Below are 18,402 nucleotides of genomic sequence, written 5' to 3'. Positions count from 1 at the left end.
TCTTCATCACAGCAGTTAAAGCTGCAGGAGCTTTACTAGAGTGACCAGATACAAAAGAGGACAGGACTCCAGCAGCTTTAACTGTTGCATTGAATAAGGAATTTCATCAGGTAATGCATGCATACAAATGACACCTGCTGAAATTCCCCTTTCTATGCAACTATTAAAGATACAGGAGCCCTGTCCTCCTTTCCATAGGGTCACCCTAGTGTAGCTTTCTTTAGGGGGTGTTTAAGACCCAAATTAATTTTCTGCCTGGGTCAGAAAGGTCATTTGAGGGGGGCCCTCAAATGCAGGGCACTCTGGTAGGTCTCTGTGAGCACACCTGTGCCTGTAGGTACTGCGTTGGGGACCCCACAGTGTACGCCTGACTCCACTTGGGTTTGATTGCTGCTGTTAGAACCGGGTGTGGCTGCAACCATGTTGCTCAGGTTGTTCGGACAAAAGGACGTGACCTCCGGTCAAGTTTGGTTTGTGATGTATATTCCCCCCCCCCATTAGATTTATGGAGTTCAAGTCAGTGGGATCTGGAAGAAAAGAGTTGGCAGCAATGTGGCCCCTTACATGTGTGAGCCTCCCCCCAGAGGTGAGGCCTGGGGCAATTGTCCCTGTGTGCCCCCACACACACACATACAGTGAGGTTTAATGTGGTAAACCGGTGTGGCGGCTAGAGAGTTGGACTGGGAGTTTGGAGATCTGGGTTCTAGTCCTGACTTGGCCATGGAAGCTCACTAGGTGACTTTGGGCCAGTCACAGACTCTCAGCCCAACCTACCTCACAGGGTTGTTGTTGTTGTTGTTGTGAGGATAAAATGGAGATGAGGAGGATTATGTATGCCACCTTGGGTTCCTTAGAGGAAAAAAGGTGGGATATAAAGGCAATCGATCAATCAAAAAGGTTCTGCCTGTCCTTCTTGAGCCAATTGTGGCAACCCCTTGTAGAGGGTGCATGCAGAGGTGCCCGTTATCACCATCAGCGACTCCATGTGGATCCAGCAGTGGCCCCAATGTACCCCTTGCAGCAGTTGTGTAGGGGCCTGCAGCGCATATGAACTTTATTGTTACTTACACCTTGTTTCTTTTTCTTAAAAAAAGGGAGGGTGGGTGAAGATCTGTAGCTAAGCAACCCACTTCTTCTTTAATTTCAAAAACATGTTTTGCAACGCCTTCCTTATATCGCTGGGAGCTCTGCCAAGCCTCCACCTTTCTTTATATATAACTGTTTCTGAAGGAGGGCCAAACTGCTGCCAAGTTGCTCTCCTCTTTGGGCTTTTCCTAGGAAGAACATTGAGGCCCAGCAGGAAGGCAAGGCAAGGCCAGTCTTAGGTCCCCTTGGTTCAGCTGAGAAGCTTTGGGCCAAATGATTTCAAAGTCCCGTTTTTAAAAACCTTTCCCTTATGTTCTAAAGCAGGAGTGGGCAACTTGAGCCCCTCCAGATCTTAGGGCCTACAATTCCCATCAGCCCTAGTTAGTATAAACAATGGTGAAGGGTCATGGGAGTTGTATGCCAAACCATCTGGAGGATCAGAAGTTGCCAACCCTGTGTTCTAAAGAGAAAGCCAAAGGCCTAAATGGAGTCACATGACTTATTCCATGCCGTTTATTCTTAACGTCGTAGTAGGATTGCAATCATAATTTGACAATACTTTCCTTCCTAAACACTTTATTAAAACTCTGTGCACCCCCACTGCCCGCAAGCCTCTACATCAGGAGTTCAGAACCTCAGGCCCAGGGACCAAATCTGGCCTGCCTAGTTTCCCAGTGCAGCCCTCTTGGTTTCCCGAGAGGGCCACACCCCCTTCTCCTGGCTCCACCCCCTTTCTCCAACCACCAATTATTTATTAGCTTTCCAGCCATCGTGCAGTTTTTTCCCCATTCTAAAGGGTTAAAATACCTCTCCTAAAGCTTAGCTATTGGAAGTTAAGAGCATTAAGCTAAATATGCTGGTATTTGTTATGTTTGACCCCGCCCCCTTTGCCCACCCCCTTTGGCCCACCCCCACCACTGGAATGAAGTCCCTGAAAGCTCCTCTGAAACAGAATTCAGCCTTCGGGCTGAAACGGTTTCTGCATCCCTGCTCTATAGAAAGACTTTCTGAGACTGCTTTCTCCGTCATGGTTAGGGTGACCCTATGAAAAGGAGGACAGGGCTCCTATATCTTTAACAGTTGTATAGAAAAGGGGATTTTAGCAGGTGTAATTTGTAGGTATGCAGCACCTGCTGAAATTCCCTTTTCATCACAACAAGTAAAGTTGCAGGAGCCCTGCCCTCTTGACCAGATACAAAACAGGGCAGGGCTCCTGAAGCTTTAACTGTTGCGTTGAAGAGAGAATTTCACCAGGTTCTGCATACGTACGAATGTCACCTGCTGAAATTCCCCTTTCAATACAACTGTTAAAGATGCAGGAGCCCTGCCTTCCTTTTCATATGGTCACCTTAGTCATGGTTTCTAGTGAAGGCAATATACAGAACAGAACAGAAATCACATGCATCCAGTGGAGGCAAGACGATCCTATTTCAGTGAGGCTGTCCGAAAGTGCTGAATGTGCTCCGCCCCTTGGAGAGCTTCTTTAGTTCTGACTGAAACCCAGAGCGGGTTCACCACCCCACTGACATTAGAGCCACCTGCCTCCAATGATGGAAAGGCATAAACCTTTTTTATGAACCGCCCAGGGAGCTTCAGCAATTGGGCGGTATCAAAATGCAATAAATAAACAAATAAACAAGATGGTCTACGCCCAGTGAAGAATGGGAGAAATTGCCAATCTAGCCTACACACTTTCCAATTCATGGCTGAGGAGTACATCTGGTCTCTTTCCATAAAAAAAATGTTAAATTTATGATACGGCATTTTTTTTATTATTATTCTTACAAGAAATCTATATCTGTGGTTCCTATAGGGGGGGACGTCCTCTCTGTGGCTCCTACATACAATGTTTTTGCTAATTTTGCACAGTTCCATGGTGGCTCTCATCTTAATTTGAAAATCTATTATGATTGGTAGTGGCTCTTCAATGTCTGAGGCAGAGAAAGGCGTCTCTCAGCCCTACAAGCTCTATTTCGCTTGTATGAAATCCTATGTTTTGCTTGTATGAAATCTCCTGGGGTTCAGAACTTACATATTCTTCTTTCTTTCCTTTTTTTTATGACAAGCGTTCTGGAGGAATAAATAGGATTTTGATATTACAGTGAAAGATCAAATGCAGTCCAGAAATCAGGGTAAAAGGATTTCATTAATGCACACCAAACGCCAAGCACAACAAAATATTCACATTGGACTAGCCTCTCTATTACTTCTGTTTCCAAGGGGCAGCTGGCATTTTAAGATGGATATTGTGCTCCTGAGACCTAATTTAAGCTGTCAGCTTCCCTAAGAGAGCTCATTTTTCATGCTATCCCATTACTCATAATGACATCACCATCAGAAGCTTGCATTTTTCAGCCCTTTTATGTATTGCTCCACAGTATTATTTTTTTAAAAATTGAAAATAACCATAACAGAAAATGTTAACACCCTAAGTCAGGAATGGGTAGCGTGGCACCTATGGGCACAATGTGTGCCCCAGAAACCTGTCTTGGTACCCACCAAGGTGCCCAAGTCCTCCCATTATATTTTAAATAATAATCAACATTTTCTTACTGGTTGCTGGTTTTTCTGTTGGTGCTAAAAATGGTGGGTTCAAAGGAATTGCTTAGTGTGTTGAGGCTCAGTCCCCACCTCTGCCTTGTATTTAGACTTTGGGGCAGGTTATTTGTTCTTTGCAACACCTCCCATGGCAGCCATTTTGTGGTGGTGCCCAGGACAGTTTCTCAAATTGCCAGATGTGCCCACAGCCCAGGTAGGCCACCTATCCTTGCCCTGAGCATTGCAGAAGGATGCATTGGCTATTTGGTTGTTTTAACTGAATACAGAATTTCACTCCCAAAATTAGGAAAGAACAGAAGGGGGGGAGCTGTTCCCTTTTTCTTTCTTTTTCATTTTCTTTTTTGACATAGCACCTGTTCCCCACACACACACCTATGTTCTTGTTCTCAAAAATAATTTAGACTCAGAATTTAATGAGTCACTATCACAATATTGCACTTGCTAAGTATAGCTTATCTAACACTCCTCACTAGTAACCTGAGACACACAAAAAAGCCGCAGGCAGTCCCAAATGTGCAATGAGACCATTTACAGCCTTTAAAATGACAAACGCAAACCGCTGTGTAAAATCAAGACAAGGACTGGAGGTGGTGGGACAGAAGAAGATTCTATCAATGGGCCTCATGGAGGAATATGAGGAGTGAACTTTTCAAGCCTCCCAGCCTCCAATCACATTATTTTATAATCTTATACAATGCAATGAATATTAATATATGCAGAGCAGTAGCCAGTGGATCTTTCCTGCAGACAGACTTCAGTTCATGTGTGGTGACCAGATGGAAAGGAGGACCAAGCTCCTGTATTTTTAACAGTTGCATAGAAAAGGGAAATTAGCAGGTATTTCTAAGCATGCAGCACCTTCTGAAATTCCCTCTTTAACACAACAGTTAAAGCTGCAGGAGCTTTACTAGAGTGACCAGATACAAAATAGGGCAAGGCTCCTACAGCTTTAACTGTTGTAATGAAGGGGGAATTCCACCAGGTGCTGCATGCCTACAAATGACACCTGCTGAAATTCCCCTTTTCTATGCAACTGTTAAAGATAGAGGAGCCCTGTCCTCCTTTCCTAAGTTCATGAATCTCAAATCAGTTGCACCAGCACTTTGCTGGCAAAATGACAACATTTGATACAACCCTACATATGTATTTATGTATGAACTTACAGCACCTTCAACACATAAAAACAGCCATACAAATTGACATTCAGCTGTGCATAAAATGGATATAAGCCAGGGGTGCAGAAACTCTTAGCCTTAGGAGAGGCATCAATTGCAACCTTTTAGAATAAGAGAAAACATGACACAAAACATAGGATACCACCAAACAATTAGTGGCTGGGAGGTATAGTGTAGAGCCAAGGGAAGAGGCCTGGACCCCAGGTTGGCCGGATTTGGCCCCAGGCCTGAAGTCCTGCACCCCCGATATTTATTTATTTATTTTATTACATTTATATCCCGCCTTTTTCCTCCAAGGAACCCAAGGCAGCATACATAATCTTCCTCCTCTCCATGTTATCCTCACAACAACAACCCTGTGAAGTAGGTTGGGCTGAGAATCTGTGACTGGCCCAAAGTCACCCAGTGGGTTTCCATCGCCGAGTGGGGACCAGAGGCTGGATCTCCCGACTCCCAGTCAAACACTTTAGCCACTACACCACACTGGCTCTAAGTGCTTTAGAGCTTTACAGCTGAGTGAGGGCTTAGCACAAGGGTCTATTCATTACACAGGCTTTCTTAAGGCCAAACTGCACATAACAGTATTTTTTTCTGGTGCGTGTGTGTGTGTGTGTGTGTGTGTTTTAAAGTAAATACCAGGGGTGGAGGCCGCAATCAGGATTGGGACCCTGGCAGGTATAGGGGTTAACCCTTTGTCCCCCATGGCTGTCCTAATCCAGGTCACCCCCACCTCACCCATGTGCCTGCTATTCATAGTGGAAGGAAAACTTCCATCGGTGCAAATGGGAGTACAAGTAGCAGGCACTAGGTGGGATTTAAAGCCCTGCTTCCCCACCAATGTCCCAGTCTGGATCAGAGCTCCCATACCTGATATGTACCCTTTTAAAACTATTCGCACAATTCCTAATTGAGGTCACATTTAGTTTGCCGCAAGATGACAAATCATGCATGGTTTGAAACAGCCATTTCGCCCATCAGCTTCTATGGGTGAGCTTCCATCTTCAAATGCTTGCAAGAAGGGGGGGGAACTAGACTCTGTGTCATCTCCCCACCCCATTTATACTTTGGCAAATTTTTATCAGGGCCCCTCTAAAGTCAGCGTGCCTTCTAAATCTCAGCAGACCAAACGGAGGCCTTCCTTCCCATGTTAAACGCTGCATCCCTCTGATTCGAACTGCTCTTCCCTGCTCAATGTGCAGTACATTCTCCCGAGCGGCAACACACAAAATCTCCCAGCCACCGTGACCTACTTATTCTTGCTTTGCTCTTTCCGAAATGAGTGCAAATAGAAACCTCGCCCCTTGACACCCCTGATCTGGCTTTCATACAGCAGTCCCAAAGGCGGACAGTGCACCAGCTGCACCACCATTCATTAAGCCTATTAAATGTCAAATCCTTGCTGTTTTCCATTCCTTTTCATTCCATTATTACTATTTGCTCAAGTCCTTATTCACAGATTTCATTATAGAAGCCTGTTACAGGCTATGCCTATGAAATACCAGGTCTTTACTTATCAGTTACAGCAGACTTCTACAACCTGGTGTACTCCAGGTATTTTGGACTTCAAATCCCATCAGCCCAAACCAGCATAGCCAATAGTCAAGAATGATGGGAGTTGTAGTCTCAAACAAATTTAGAAGTAATGATTAGGATTTATTTAAATTGATTTATTTATTACATTTATATCCTGCCTTTTTTCCTCTAAGGAACCAAAGGCAGCGTACATAATCCCCCTCCTCTCCATGTTATCCTCACAACAACAACCCGGTGAGGTAGATTGGGCTGAGAGTCTGTGACTGGCCCAAAGTTACCCAGTGGGTTTCCATGGCTGAGTGGGGACTAGAACCCGGATTTCGCAACTCCCAGTCCAACACCTTAGCCACTGGGTCTCACACCACACTTGCTGAAATTCCCTTTTCTATGTAATTGTTAAAGATACAGGAGCCCTGTCCTCCTTTCCATAAGGTCACCCTAGTATTGCTAGGCTTAATCTTATGGGTATAAGGGGGCTTTGTTTAACCAATGATCTCCCCTGCTGTAGTCCCAGTCTGGATCAAGGCCCCTCACCTGCTCTTGGCACAGGAAGAAAAATGTCAATCAGCACAAATCAAAGCTTTTCTTCCAATACCAATAGCAGATGCAGAACGGAGGCCCCGATCCAGATTGGAACTGAAGTGGGGGAGAGCAAAGTATTAAAGCTCCCTTATCCTAGCTGAGTCCCAATATGGATCAGGCCCACCACACCTGCTGTTTACATTTATGCAAACTATTTACACAGTTGCTAATTGCATGAGAGGTATCATTTCTAGTTAAGCCTTAAGGGAAGCTAAACTGGGCCCCAGTCCCTCCATCCAGAAGTAGAGTCCTTCTGAGTCCCAGTCTCGTGAACCTCCAAATATTAAAGTTATCTTATCCTGTTTTGCAACCTGCAAAAGCACCTTTCCCCCCCATTAAAAGCCACGGCCCAGAGAAACCAATAAAGCTCCAGCTCCACTTTTAAGGCTGAAATGCTCAGGAACTGCAGACTTCCTTGTGCATCATTCATGATCTCATGGTTTTTGCTCCTGCTCCTGAGATCTAAAAACAGCCCAAGCAGCAGGGTCACGCTCGAATTTATTCTGCATGCAAAACCATTTAAAAACTCCAGCAGGTTCAGACTTTGGGGGATGGGAGGTCAAACCCACATCTGAAAGCCAGCTTAGGGGGCAGGATTTGATTTTGGCACCTGACTTCTAGAAAATAGAGAGGAACCAGTACCTCACATGATAGCTTCCAAATCACGTGAGGTACTGGTTCCTCTCTATTCGGCCCCGGTTAGGCCTCATCTAGAGTATTGCGTCCAGTTCTGGGCTCCACAATTCAAGAAGGACACAGACAAGCTGGAGCGTGTTCAGAGGAGGGCAACCAGGATGATCAGGGGTCTGGAAACAAAGCCCTGTGAAGAGAGACTGAAAGAACTGGGCATGTTTAACCTGGAGAAGAGAAGATTGAGGGAAGACATGATAGCACTCTTCAAATACTTAAAAGGTTGTCACACAGAGGAGGGCCAGGATCTCTTCTCGATCCTCCCAGAGTGCAGGACACGGAATAACGGGCTCAAGTTAAAAGAAGCCAGATTCCAGCTGGAAATCAGGAAAAACTTCCTGACTGTTAGAGCAGTACGACAATGGAATCAGTTACCTAGGGAGGTTGTGGGCTCTCCCACACTAGAGGCCTTCAAGAGGCAGCTGGACAACCATCTGTCAGGGATGCTTTAGGGTGGATTCCTGCATTGAGCAGAGGGTTGGACTCGATGGCCTTGTAGGCCCCTTCCAGCTCTGCTATTCTATGATTCTATGAAATAAAAATAAGTGACATTTGCCACCCAGGCTGGCCACGTGTCTTCTTTCATAGAGGACAGCTCTCTCTTTGAAGGGAACTGCCAGGGCACTGTCCTCTAGTTTGCAGGTGTCCTTTATTTGTAGGGCTGTCCAGTCGAGTGCAGCTTAAAGATAAAGAACTATCAGAAGGAAAAGCTGGGCTTTGAAGTTGTCTATCAACGGCACCTGGACAGCAGGCTGAGCAAGGCAGACCAATCCCCTGGCCACAGCCTTCCACTCTATGGTGAGATGCACTGGATGATGATGATGATGATGATGATGATGATGATGATGATGATGCATGTATACATATATATTAGCATATGCAAAATATATACAAACTGATGCCCATTTCTGTCTCCCCCTTCTGATGGACTGGAGGAATATCTTCTCCAATCTCTGATGGGCTATCCTTCCCCATCAGGAAAACCATATTTTGTCATTAGCTCCGTATTCTCCATCTTGGGCTCTTAGCCTAGCAAAAGAACAGTCAGCCTGAAGCCATAACCATTATCTTCAAGCATCACATGTTTGAGTTCCTTGCAGACAGAAAAGGTAGAGGGCTTCCTTCCTTCAAATTTTGCAATATTTTTTGCCTTAAGACACATTTATTTAGCAACTAGCGTAACTGGGTTTTAATTACGTTTTGAAATGCAAGGCTCTGAATAAGTTATAGGAAAATGTGAAAAACAAACAAAACCCACCAAGTTAGCTGTGAAGGAAGATTTTGCTTTGGAGGGCTGGCAGGGAGGAATTGCAGGCCAAGGTGTTTGGCCTGGAATCTGGCAAATTGTCCCTCCCGCTGGAGGACGATGCACGGCCTTTTCTGACAGAACATACCCTCCCCCAGGTTCATTTACAAATCCTTCAGGAGGAATCTCGGTTATCTAGTGAAAACATCTTTCTTTAGGGCAGCCGGTGTGTCTTCAGTCCTGATTTGCCACGCGTGCTACGAAGAACTCCAAATAGATCTCCCCAAATAAAATGGCAGAGAAGATGCAAAATAACAAAGGCAAAGTTGTGGCAATAATTGTGTGTGTGTGTGTGTGTGTGCGCGCGCGCGCGCACTAAATTCACATCTCTAACTTCACATATTCCATCAGGCTTCAAAGCAGAGAGACAGATAAAAGGAAATCTTCTTTACCCAGTGCACTGACTATGGAATTTGCTACCATGAGATGTAGCAATGGCCACCAATTTGGATGGCTTTAAAAGGAGGTTGGATCAATTTCTGGTGGAGAAGGGTATCGATGGCTACTAGTCCTGACAGCTATGTGTTATCTCCAGTAGCAGAGGCAGTAAGCCTACGTACACCAGTTGCTGGGGAACATGGGTGGGAAGGTGCTGTTGCACTTATGTCCTGCTTGTGGGTACCTGGTCGACAGCTGGTAGGCCACTGTGCGAACAGAATGCTGGACTAGATGGACCCTTGGTCTGAGCCAGCAGGGCTCTTCCTATGTTCTTATGTAGAGAAAAGAAGCAAGGCTATTCTATCAGCTCTGCTGAGAGATCAGCTGCTTTTACTGTCACCAGTTAGCAGCCAGCCATGAGACTCCCTGAGTTGCTTCCATCCCAGCTAGCAATTTAAAGAACTGGTGGCCTGCCTTTGCTTCTTTTTCCTCCTCCTTCCACAGCCCTTTCTCTTTTTGCGTCGTGTCTTTTAGAGTGTAAGTCAGTGGGTAAGGCTGCCTTCTTTGTTTTACTGACCCATAAGCTGCTCTGGCCTGGGAGCCTTTTTGGCTAAAGGGTGGGATAGAAAACGCTTTAAGGATGCAATCCTATACATGTTTAGACAGGGTGGGGGGAGTCCTACATTCCCCAGCAAACCTTCCGGAGGCAGCATAGACAGACCTTTTCCTCTCTGAGCATGCATAGGATTGCACCCTAAATAAATTAATATCCAAATTACATCCTAAATAAATTGATGTCCAATGAGGGGATTCTAAATTGACTGGAACTACCTGGCAAGAACATTGGGGCTGTGGTGATGAAACCATTATCTCAGTGAGCCACAGCAGCAAAAAGGGACAAATTCGAAGTATCTCCAAATAGGGTCTGAATTAAAACCATGTACCTGTTTGCCATTCTACTGTTGCAAACACTGCGCTTCTGAATGGTGAAAGCTTCCAGAGGCAACGTGTGAGAGAAAAGCTATGAAATCCACAGTCACAGAACCTCCTCTCCATAGCAGTGCCCTCAAATGCCCCCTGCACTTCAGTCTTTTTTTAAACCCTAAAGACAACAGAGATTTTAGGGTGGAAGGGGGGGCAGAGAAAATCTCTTAACTCTAATCAGAGATCGTAGATAAGACACTTGTTCATCCCTGGTCAACAGCTGGTTGGCCACTGTGTGAACAGAGTGCTGGACTAGATGAAACCTTGTTCTGATCCAGCATGCAGAGAAAATCTCTGATCTCCTTTTGATGGGAGAGAAGAGGCATTAGTCTGGGGGACAAGAAGTAAAAAATGGAAGAGAAGTGGACAGGTCAGATGCCCCCGCCCCTCACACTAGCCCTGTGAACAACTGTGGGACAGTGGTTCCCATCCTTGTAGCTAAGCTAAGGATGCAATCCTATGCAAATTTAGAGAGCCCTACAACTCCCAGCATTCCCCAGGCAACAATGCAGGCTGGGGGATGCTGGGAGTTGTAGGATCTTCTTTCTATCTAAATATAGATAGGATTGTGTCTAAGGGGGTCTTAAAAGTCCAGCGGGGCTTTGGTCCCATTGTAATTTGAGCACCAGCCAAGGCTATCCAGATTAAAAATTTCTTTTGGAGGCAAGAGCACTGGAGATGTGTGAAATTTCTGCAATCTTTGCTTTACTTACATAGATGCAAGTTGAGGATAAGTGCAGATCATGTCCCAAGAGGTCGTGGCTAGGAGCATAGCATGCTATCAACCAACATTTTAAAAATCTGTAAGGCTTGTTTGGTCTGTGCTATAATTAATTGTGTTTTTAATGCTCTCCATCATTCAGACTGAACGCAGAAGGTAATTATAGCTGTTTATAGCATTCAAACCTTTCACAAGTAACAGGCTTTTGCTTGTGCTTATTTTTTATTTTATTTTATTTTTGGAAACCAAAAGAGAGGAACAATCTGGGAACTCTTTGAAAGATGTTGATCTTTACGTTGAACCTCTAAGGCTTTAGCATTCTCTTTGTTATATTTTCAGTGTACTCTTATAATACACATTCAAGCTCTTCTATATTAATGTATTACTTTCTATAATATATTGGGCTGCACCTCACACCATTCTTATATTAGGTCTTTTGATAACTTCTATATATTTTGGGATTGGTTTTTTAAAAGCGTATTAGACTACTGCAATGTGCTGTATATGGGGCTACCTTTGAAGACAGTCCAGAAACTTTAGCCAGGACAAAATATAGAATCATAGAATAGTAGAGTTGGAAGGCGCCTATAAGGCCATCGAGTCCAACACCCTGCTTAATGCAGAAATCCACCTTAAAGCACCCCTGACAGATGACTGTCCAGCTGCCTCTTGAATGCCTCTAGGGTGGGAGAGCCCACAACCTCCCTGGGTTACTGGTTCCATTGTTGTACTGCTCTAACAGTCAGGAAGTTTTTCCTGATGTCCAGCCGGAATCTGGCTTCCTGTAACTTGAGCCCATTATTCCATGTCCTGCACTTTGGGACAGCAAAGCCCTCACCTCAGGCAGCAGAAGGGGAAGAACAGTGAATGGCATGCTTGCACACTGCTGCCCCACTCCCTCCCTTTGACAATGATGCCACTGCCATGTCTCCCCTAACCTTCCCCCCATCTCCCACACCCACTCTGTTGACAATGCCACTGCTGCCCCCACTGTCCGGATCCTCTCTGAGTAAGCCGGCTGGCAGCTAAGCTCTCTGATGAGACACATCAGCTGAAAAAGTGGTAGCTGTGGTTCCACAGATGCCTGGCTTGAACAGTCCTTCATTAGTCCCAGGCATAGTGGAAGGAGGGATGTCTCTGGAGAATCTCCCACAATACAGGCAATCTCACACCCTAGAGGCCTTCAAGGTGCAGCTGAACAGCCATTTGTCAGGGATGCTTTAAGGTGGATTCTTGCATTGAGCATTCCTGCACTGGACTTGATAGCCTTATAGGCCCCTTCCAACTCTACTGTTCTATGATTCTATGACACCCCCTTCCTTCCATATCGCCTAGCCCTAAGGAAGGACCCCTCAAGCCAGGCATCATAGAACCATAGAATAGTAGAATTGGAAGGGGCCTATAAAGCCATCAAGTCCAACCCCATGCTCAAAGCAGGAATCCACCTTAAAGCATACATGAGAGGTAGCTGTCCAGCTGCCTCTTGACTGCCTCTATTGTGGGAGAGCCCACAACCTCCCTAGGTCATTGGTTCCATTGTCGTACTGCTCTAACAGGAAGTTTTTCCTGATGTCCAGCCGGAATCTAGCTTCCTGTAAACTCAGCCCATTATTCTGTGTCTTGCACTCTGGGATGATCAAGAAGAGATCCTGGCCCTCCTCTGTGTGACAACCTTTCAAGTATTTGAAGAGTGCTATCATGTCTCCCCTCAGTTTTCTCTTCTCCAGGCTAAACATGCCGTTCTTTCTGTTTCTCCTCACAGGGCTTTGTTTCCAGATCCCTGATCATCCTCATTGCCCTCCTCTGAACCCCCTCAAACTTGGCTGTATCCTTCTTGAAGTGTGGCGGCCAGAACTGGAAGCAGTACTCCAAATGAGGCCTAACCAGTGCCGAATAAAAGGGAACCTGTGCTTTTCACAATTTGGAAGCCATACTTCTATTAATGCAGCCCAAAACAGCATTTGCTTTTTTTGCAGCCACCTCACACTGTTGGTTCATATTCAGCCAGTTCCAAGATCCTTCTCGCTTGTAGTATTTAAGGAGTGGCTGTCTCATTGGAGAGCTATGGCAGCCATTTTTCTGGCCAACACAGCTCTTCAAGAAACTCAGCTGCCCTGCAGAGTGGGCAGCAGTGGTGGCAGCAAGGGAGAAAGACTACACAGGTGGGGGAGGGAGACAGAGCAGGTGGGCAGGCAAGGAGACGTGGAAGGTGGGGGAGGGGAGACGGATGCAGCAGGGAGTTGGCGGGCCAGGAAACAGATGCGGAGCGAGGAGGGAGAAAGATGTAGTGAGCAGAGGAGGGAGACAGATGTGGAAAGAGGAGCAGGGGGAACAGAGCGAGGTATGGGGCAAGTTGAGGGGGGACAGACAGGCACGGAAGGTGGGGGTGGAGGGAGACAGATGCAGCATCTACGGGGAGGGAGGGAGTCAGAAACAGGGGGAGAGGAAGGGGCGGCAATGGTGGCTGGTGGCAGTGCATGTACTCATTTTGACAATATTATGCCAGCATTGTACCATCTTCATCGGCTCCCAGTGCATTCCTTGATTCAATTCAAAGTGCTGGTTTGAATCTAGAAAGCCCTTTGTGGCTTAGGGTTTCTACTCTATGTTTCTACTCCAGTGCTGAGTTTATCATCAGACCCTTTTGCTCTGAGGGCCCCAACACACACTGATGTGTGGCTCTATATGACTGGGCCTTTTCAGGGGTAGCCACCTCAAAGCCCCCCCCCCCCAAAAAAATTATTTATTATTTTTAATTGATCATTGCATTTATATCCCGGCTTTTTCCTCCAAGGAATCTAAGGCAGTGTACATAATCCTCCAACATTAGTCCTACTTAGAGTAGACCCATTGAAATGAATGAGATGTAAGTTAGACACAGGGCCTATTCAGACAATATGCCAAGCCATGATTGGAGGAAATGGTTAGTGAGCTTGTTTAAACCATAGTTATGTAGCCACCATGGTTAGGAATGGTTTACACGACATGCTGAATCATGGTTCACACAGCACACTAAGCTATAATGTTTAGCTCAAAATGCTTAATCACCATGGCTTAGCATGTGGTCTGAACAGGGTCACAATTAATTTAAATCCCATTCCTTTCAATGGGTCTACTCTGTATAGGACTAACATTAGATTTAACTGGAATTTATTTTGCATTCATGTACTTAGCCCTGAGAAGTTCAGCTAGAGGGCAAGCCACAAGTTGAATGAATGAATGTACGAATGAATGAATGCACAAATGAATGTGCAATTCTATGCATGTTTAAACAGAAAGCATGCAGGGAGCTGTAAGACTTTTTCTGTCTAAACATACCTAGGTTTGCACCCTAAATCTATTAAGCCTTTCACTCTTTTAAACTATTGTACTTTAAATTGTGCAAGTAAGTGTGAGAATGAATGCACAGCTTAAAAGAGACATTCTTGCCGTAGGGAAAGAAGCAACATGACATTTGTTCCAGCACACAATTTGCCTATTGGAAACAGGAACGTTTGCCATAAATGTTACAAAACAGGCAAAGAAAGCCTGATCAAGGGCAATGCTAAATTGATAGAGAGGCATTTTGCTCCCTCTCTCACAACACTAGAATCCAGCTGATTGGTGGGAGATTCAGAACAGATTAAAAGAAGTACTTCTGCTCACAGCACATAGCCAAACTACAGAATTTGGTGCCACAAGATGTAGTGATGGCCGCCAGTTTGGATGGCTTTAAAATGAGGTTGGACAAATTCCTGGAGGAGAAAGCTATCAATGGCTGTTAGTCTTGATGGCTGTGTACTACCAGAACACAGGCATACTACCTTCAGTATCAGAGGCAGTATGCCTGTGTACACCAGTTGCTGGGGAACATGGGCAGGAGGGTGCTGTTGCACACATGTCTTGCTTGTGGGTTTCCCATGGGCATCTGGGAACAGAATGATGGACTAGATAGACCCTTGGTCTGATCTGGCAGGGCTCTTCTTATGTTCTTATAGTCAAGAGAACAGAGGGTGTGAAAGAAGACCGTGTTTGAGCCACTGATCCTCTCATAGCTAGGGAAAGAATATAAGACCTAATGGTCATATTAAGCATCTTCTGGCAACTTTGGGGCAAAGCCCCTGGAAGCCAGGGGCGGTGAGATGTCCAGCACAGCTCTGCTCCTTGATCGTCCTTCTCTTGGGCTCTCCCAGGCTGGCCACCTGGCTCGAAATCAGAGCAGCAATCTTGGTAACTATCTACCTTCCTTGCAGTGTGTGGGTGGGTGTGATTGATTGTGGGTGTGTGGGTGTGTGGGTGTGGGTGTGGGTGTGTGTGTGTGAGAGAGAGAGAGAGAGAGAGAGAGATCTTTACCAATGTATTGAACTACAGCTCCCATAATCCCCAGTCAGTGTGACCCAGCCCAACGCATCTAAAGGGCATCAGGTTGCCAAAGGCTGCTCTATTTAATAAATGTGGCGGGGTTTGCCTTGTCCACCCCCTTTCAGCTTTCAACTTGCCTTCCTGTGCAACAACACCCCAGGGGCTCCTCCATATAAAACTAGCCAAGCAAAACCTTGGTAAACAACTGACCAAGGTTAAAAGGGGAATTGTTTTGCCATTCTGCTGTGCAGCGGACCAGGGGCAGCGTCAAGGGTAGGCATGGTTGGGCACATGCCCAGGGCCCACACCCCAGCAGAGGCCCACGGACAAGAGGCCCCTGGACTTGCTCCCCACCCCCTTCACCCTTGCAACCTACTTGTTCATCTGCCTCCCGCTGTGGTGAGAACCAAAGTACTGAGAAGGTGGTAATGCTGCTGCCTACTCAGTCCCTGGCTCTGTGCCAGTCAAGCAAGCAAATGGGTAGCAATGATGAGAAAGATGAGCAGGAGCCATAGAAGCTGGTGACAATGGTGGTGGGAAGGTAGACTCACTGAGGAACGTTGACTTGCTCAAGATCCCTCTGAAACTTGGAGCCAGAACTCCTGAGGACAGTTCCCTCCTGTATTTCTTTTCTAAAGATGCAATGCAATGCATTCTTACTTGGAAGCATGTCCTCGACTATACATATGATTACTAAACCTATCCCACAATAGAAAGATCAGCCCACATATTACAAATTCCACATTAGGGTAATATACTAGGCCAATTCCAAGGTCATGCAAAATGTGCAAGCTTTCAAGATCTCCATATCTCTTTACCAGGCAAGATGGTATAAAACAGCAGGGGATAAAGTCTGCTGTTGAAGTCACGAAGGCTGCATGGTCACAACCTTAAGTTGTTTGTTGTTGAACCATTGTTTCTTTGTTTCTTGTTCCCAGCAATCCTAGGGGCAGGCTCAGGTGGAACCTGAAACCACCACGTCATCCATTAGAGCCTAATTTGAATGTCTGTAGGTCCCTCTCCCCACCCCAGTTTCGACTGAATTTCGTGACTTCTTGCCTGATGAAGAGATCTGAAGATCTAGAAAGCTTGCAAATTTTTCATAAGCTTTCATAAAAACATTAACTTAATATGGATTTTGGAATTGGTCTTGGAATTTTGGACTGTCGCTTCTTGAGTGCCATTCGTTACAGCAGCCTTCCATTATCAACCGCAGTCTTATTGTATTCCAACATTCAACGCTACTGTAGCCTTGAATAACCCACGGTGTGCAAAGAGCTCCTTCCCACTCAGGAGGCAGTAGAAATGAGGACAAGACCTACTCCATACAAATTACAAAACATAAAATACATGGCTGAGACTCAATTTTGTCCCTGTGTTTTCTTACCTCGGTGCTATTTAGATGGCACATGTGAGTCCCAGAAAACCAGCCTTCATTTGAACATTGGTCAATGTCCACTTTCTGCAGGTTTATGTCCACTTTCACAACACCCCTGGAAGAACAGAAAAGAAAAGACCATTAATTTACATAGGCCAATACACCATTTTCCTTTCTCATGCTCAATCTCTGGGAAGAAAACAGTGCTCAATCTTCACTGCATTTCTGAGAAAGTGTGATTAGAGAGGTGCAGCATCTCAATAAGTTGTTCTGGTTAGGAGTGCCAAAATTGTGCTGGTTGTGAGTGCCTAGAACAGAAGGGATTCATTTCTCTTGTCTGGTATACATCAGTGAATGGCTACAAACTTGTTAAACTTCATGCTGTTTTTAATCCTCCCATCCCATTGGGCCAAATCCAACCCATCTGGGGGCTGTCTTCACAGCGCCGGGTTGGCGTGGCCTCCCTCCACCATCCTGCGCTTTCTCTCTCCTGAGGTGGCATCAAGAAGTCCTGACGCTGAGGAGGGAACGCAGGGATTCTGGGTGGCCATCCAGGACCTGGAGCCACCCTTGACCTCTTTCTGGTGAAAGGTGACCAATCACTGGTCGCCTTCTACCAGGCTCCACCCATGGCTTGGCCCCAGATTGGCAGCAGAGCGACGTTATTTGGGGGAAGTGCCATGTTGATGTCGTTCCCTTTGAAAAAGTTGGAGCAAATCCCCGACGTTTTCAAAACACAACATCATAAGGAAGCCCCATGGTGGCTGCAAAGCTGTGCCTATGTTTTCTAACCAATGGGGCACAGATAAATAGCCACCATCGGGCTTTCCCCACGTGTAGACAGCCCCCTGGTGTCCCAATACAATTTTCTGGGACTCAGTGGAGATTGGTGGCTCCAATACCAGAGTGGCAGTGAATCCACTCCGGGTTTCAGTCAGAACTCCAAAGGAGCTATCCAAGGTGCTTCATGCCTCGAACAGCTCCTTTAGAGTTCTGATTGGTTCTGACTAAAACCTGAAGTGGATTCACTGCCCCACTGCTGAGGTCACCAGATGGTCCCACACCATTCTCCTGGCTCCACCTCCTTTTCCCTTACCACCGGTCATTGGGTAACTCCCAGCTTTTGCGCATTTTTTTCTGCGGTACAAATGCCTCTCCTAAGGTTTAGTTACTGGCAGTAACCATTTCAATTTAAAATATACTGGTATTTTAGCCCCGCTTCTTCTACATTCAGCTCCACCCACCAATGAAATGTGGCCCTTGAGAGCTGCTCTGAAATTTCTTTCAGCTCCCGGACAGAAAGAGGTTCAACGTTCCTGCTATACACTGTCGCATGCTTTCCCCTGAAAATAGCATAAGCAATAAGCTTCCTATTGACTCTTAGAATTGTTCTGAATCATCCGGAGATCATGTGTTGTTATGCTGGAGCAGAGACATTCATTTTTGTTTTGTCATCGGCAGGAGCTATCTGTGTCACAGAGCGGACGGCATCAGACAGATCCCACAACATTTTCATACGTTGGAATAATATAGTCTATATTATCCAGTGAGACATAATGCATCATTTGTGGAATGAACTTTGTACAATGTTCCTGAATGTGGTGTAATTACTTAATTGACTATGGGACGGATAGATTGATAGGTGCAATCCTATGCATAAACATGCATG

At 45.7% G+C, this 18,402-nt stretch overlaps 1 protein-coding gene across 1 annotated transcript in view; it reads right to left on the bottom strand.

The window, feature by feature from the left end:
• GPR158 (G protein-coupled receptor 158) overlaps positions 1–18,402 on the bottom strand; it is a 154,624-nt gene that overhangs the window by 113,861 nt on the left and 22,361 nt on the right. Inside the window, exon 2 of the mRNA XM_063127910.1 lies at positions 16,743–16,848. Coding sequence (XP_062983980.1) covers positions 16,743–16,848 — 106 coding nt within the window. The remainder of the gene's footprint in view (positions 1–16,742; positions 16,849–18,402) is intronic.

This window comes from Elgaria multicarinata, chromosome 1 (genome assembly GCF_023053635.1).
Source record: "Elgaria multicarinata webbii isolate HBS135686 ecotype San Diego chromosome 1, rElgMul1.1.pri, whole genome shotgun sequence".
Taxonomy (NCBI): domain Eukaryota; kingdom Metazoa; phylum Chordata; class Lepidosauria; order Squamata; family Anguidae; genus Elgaria; species Elgaria multicarinata.
The sequence above is the reverse complement of the archived record's forward strand: the minus strand, read 5'-3'. Positions and strand labels throughout refer to the sequence as shown.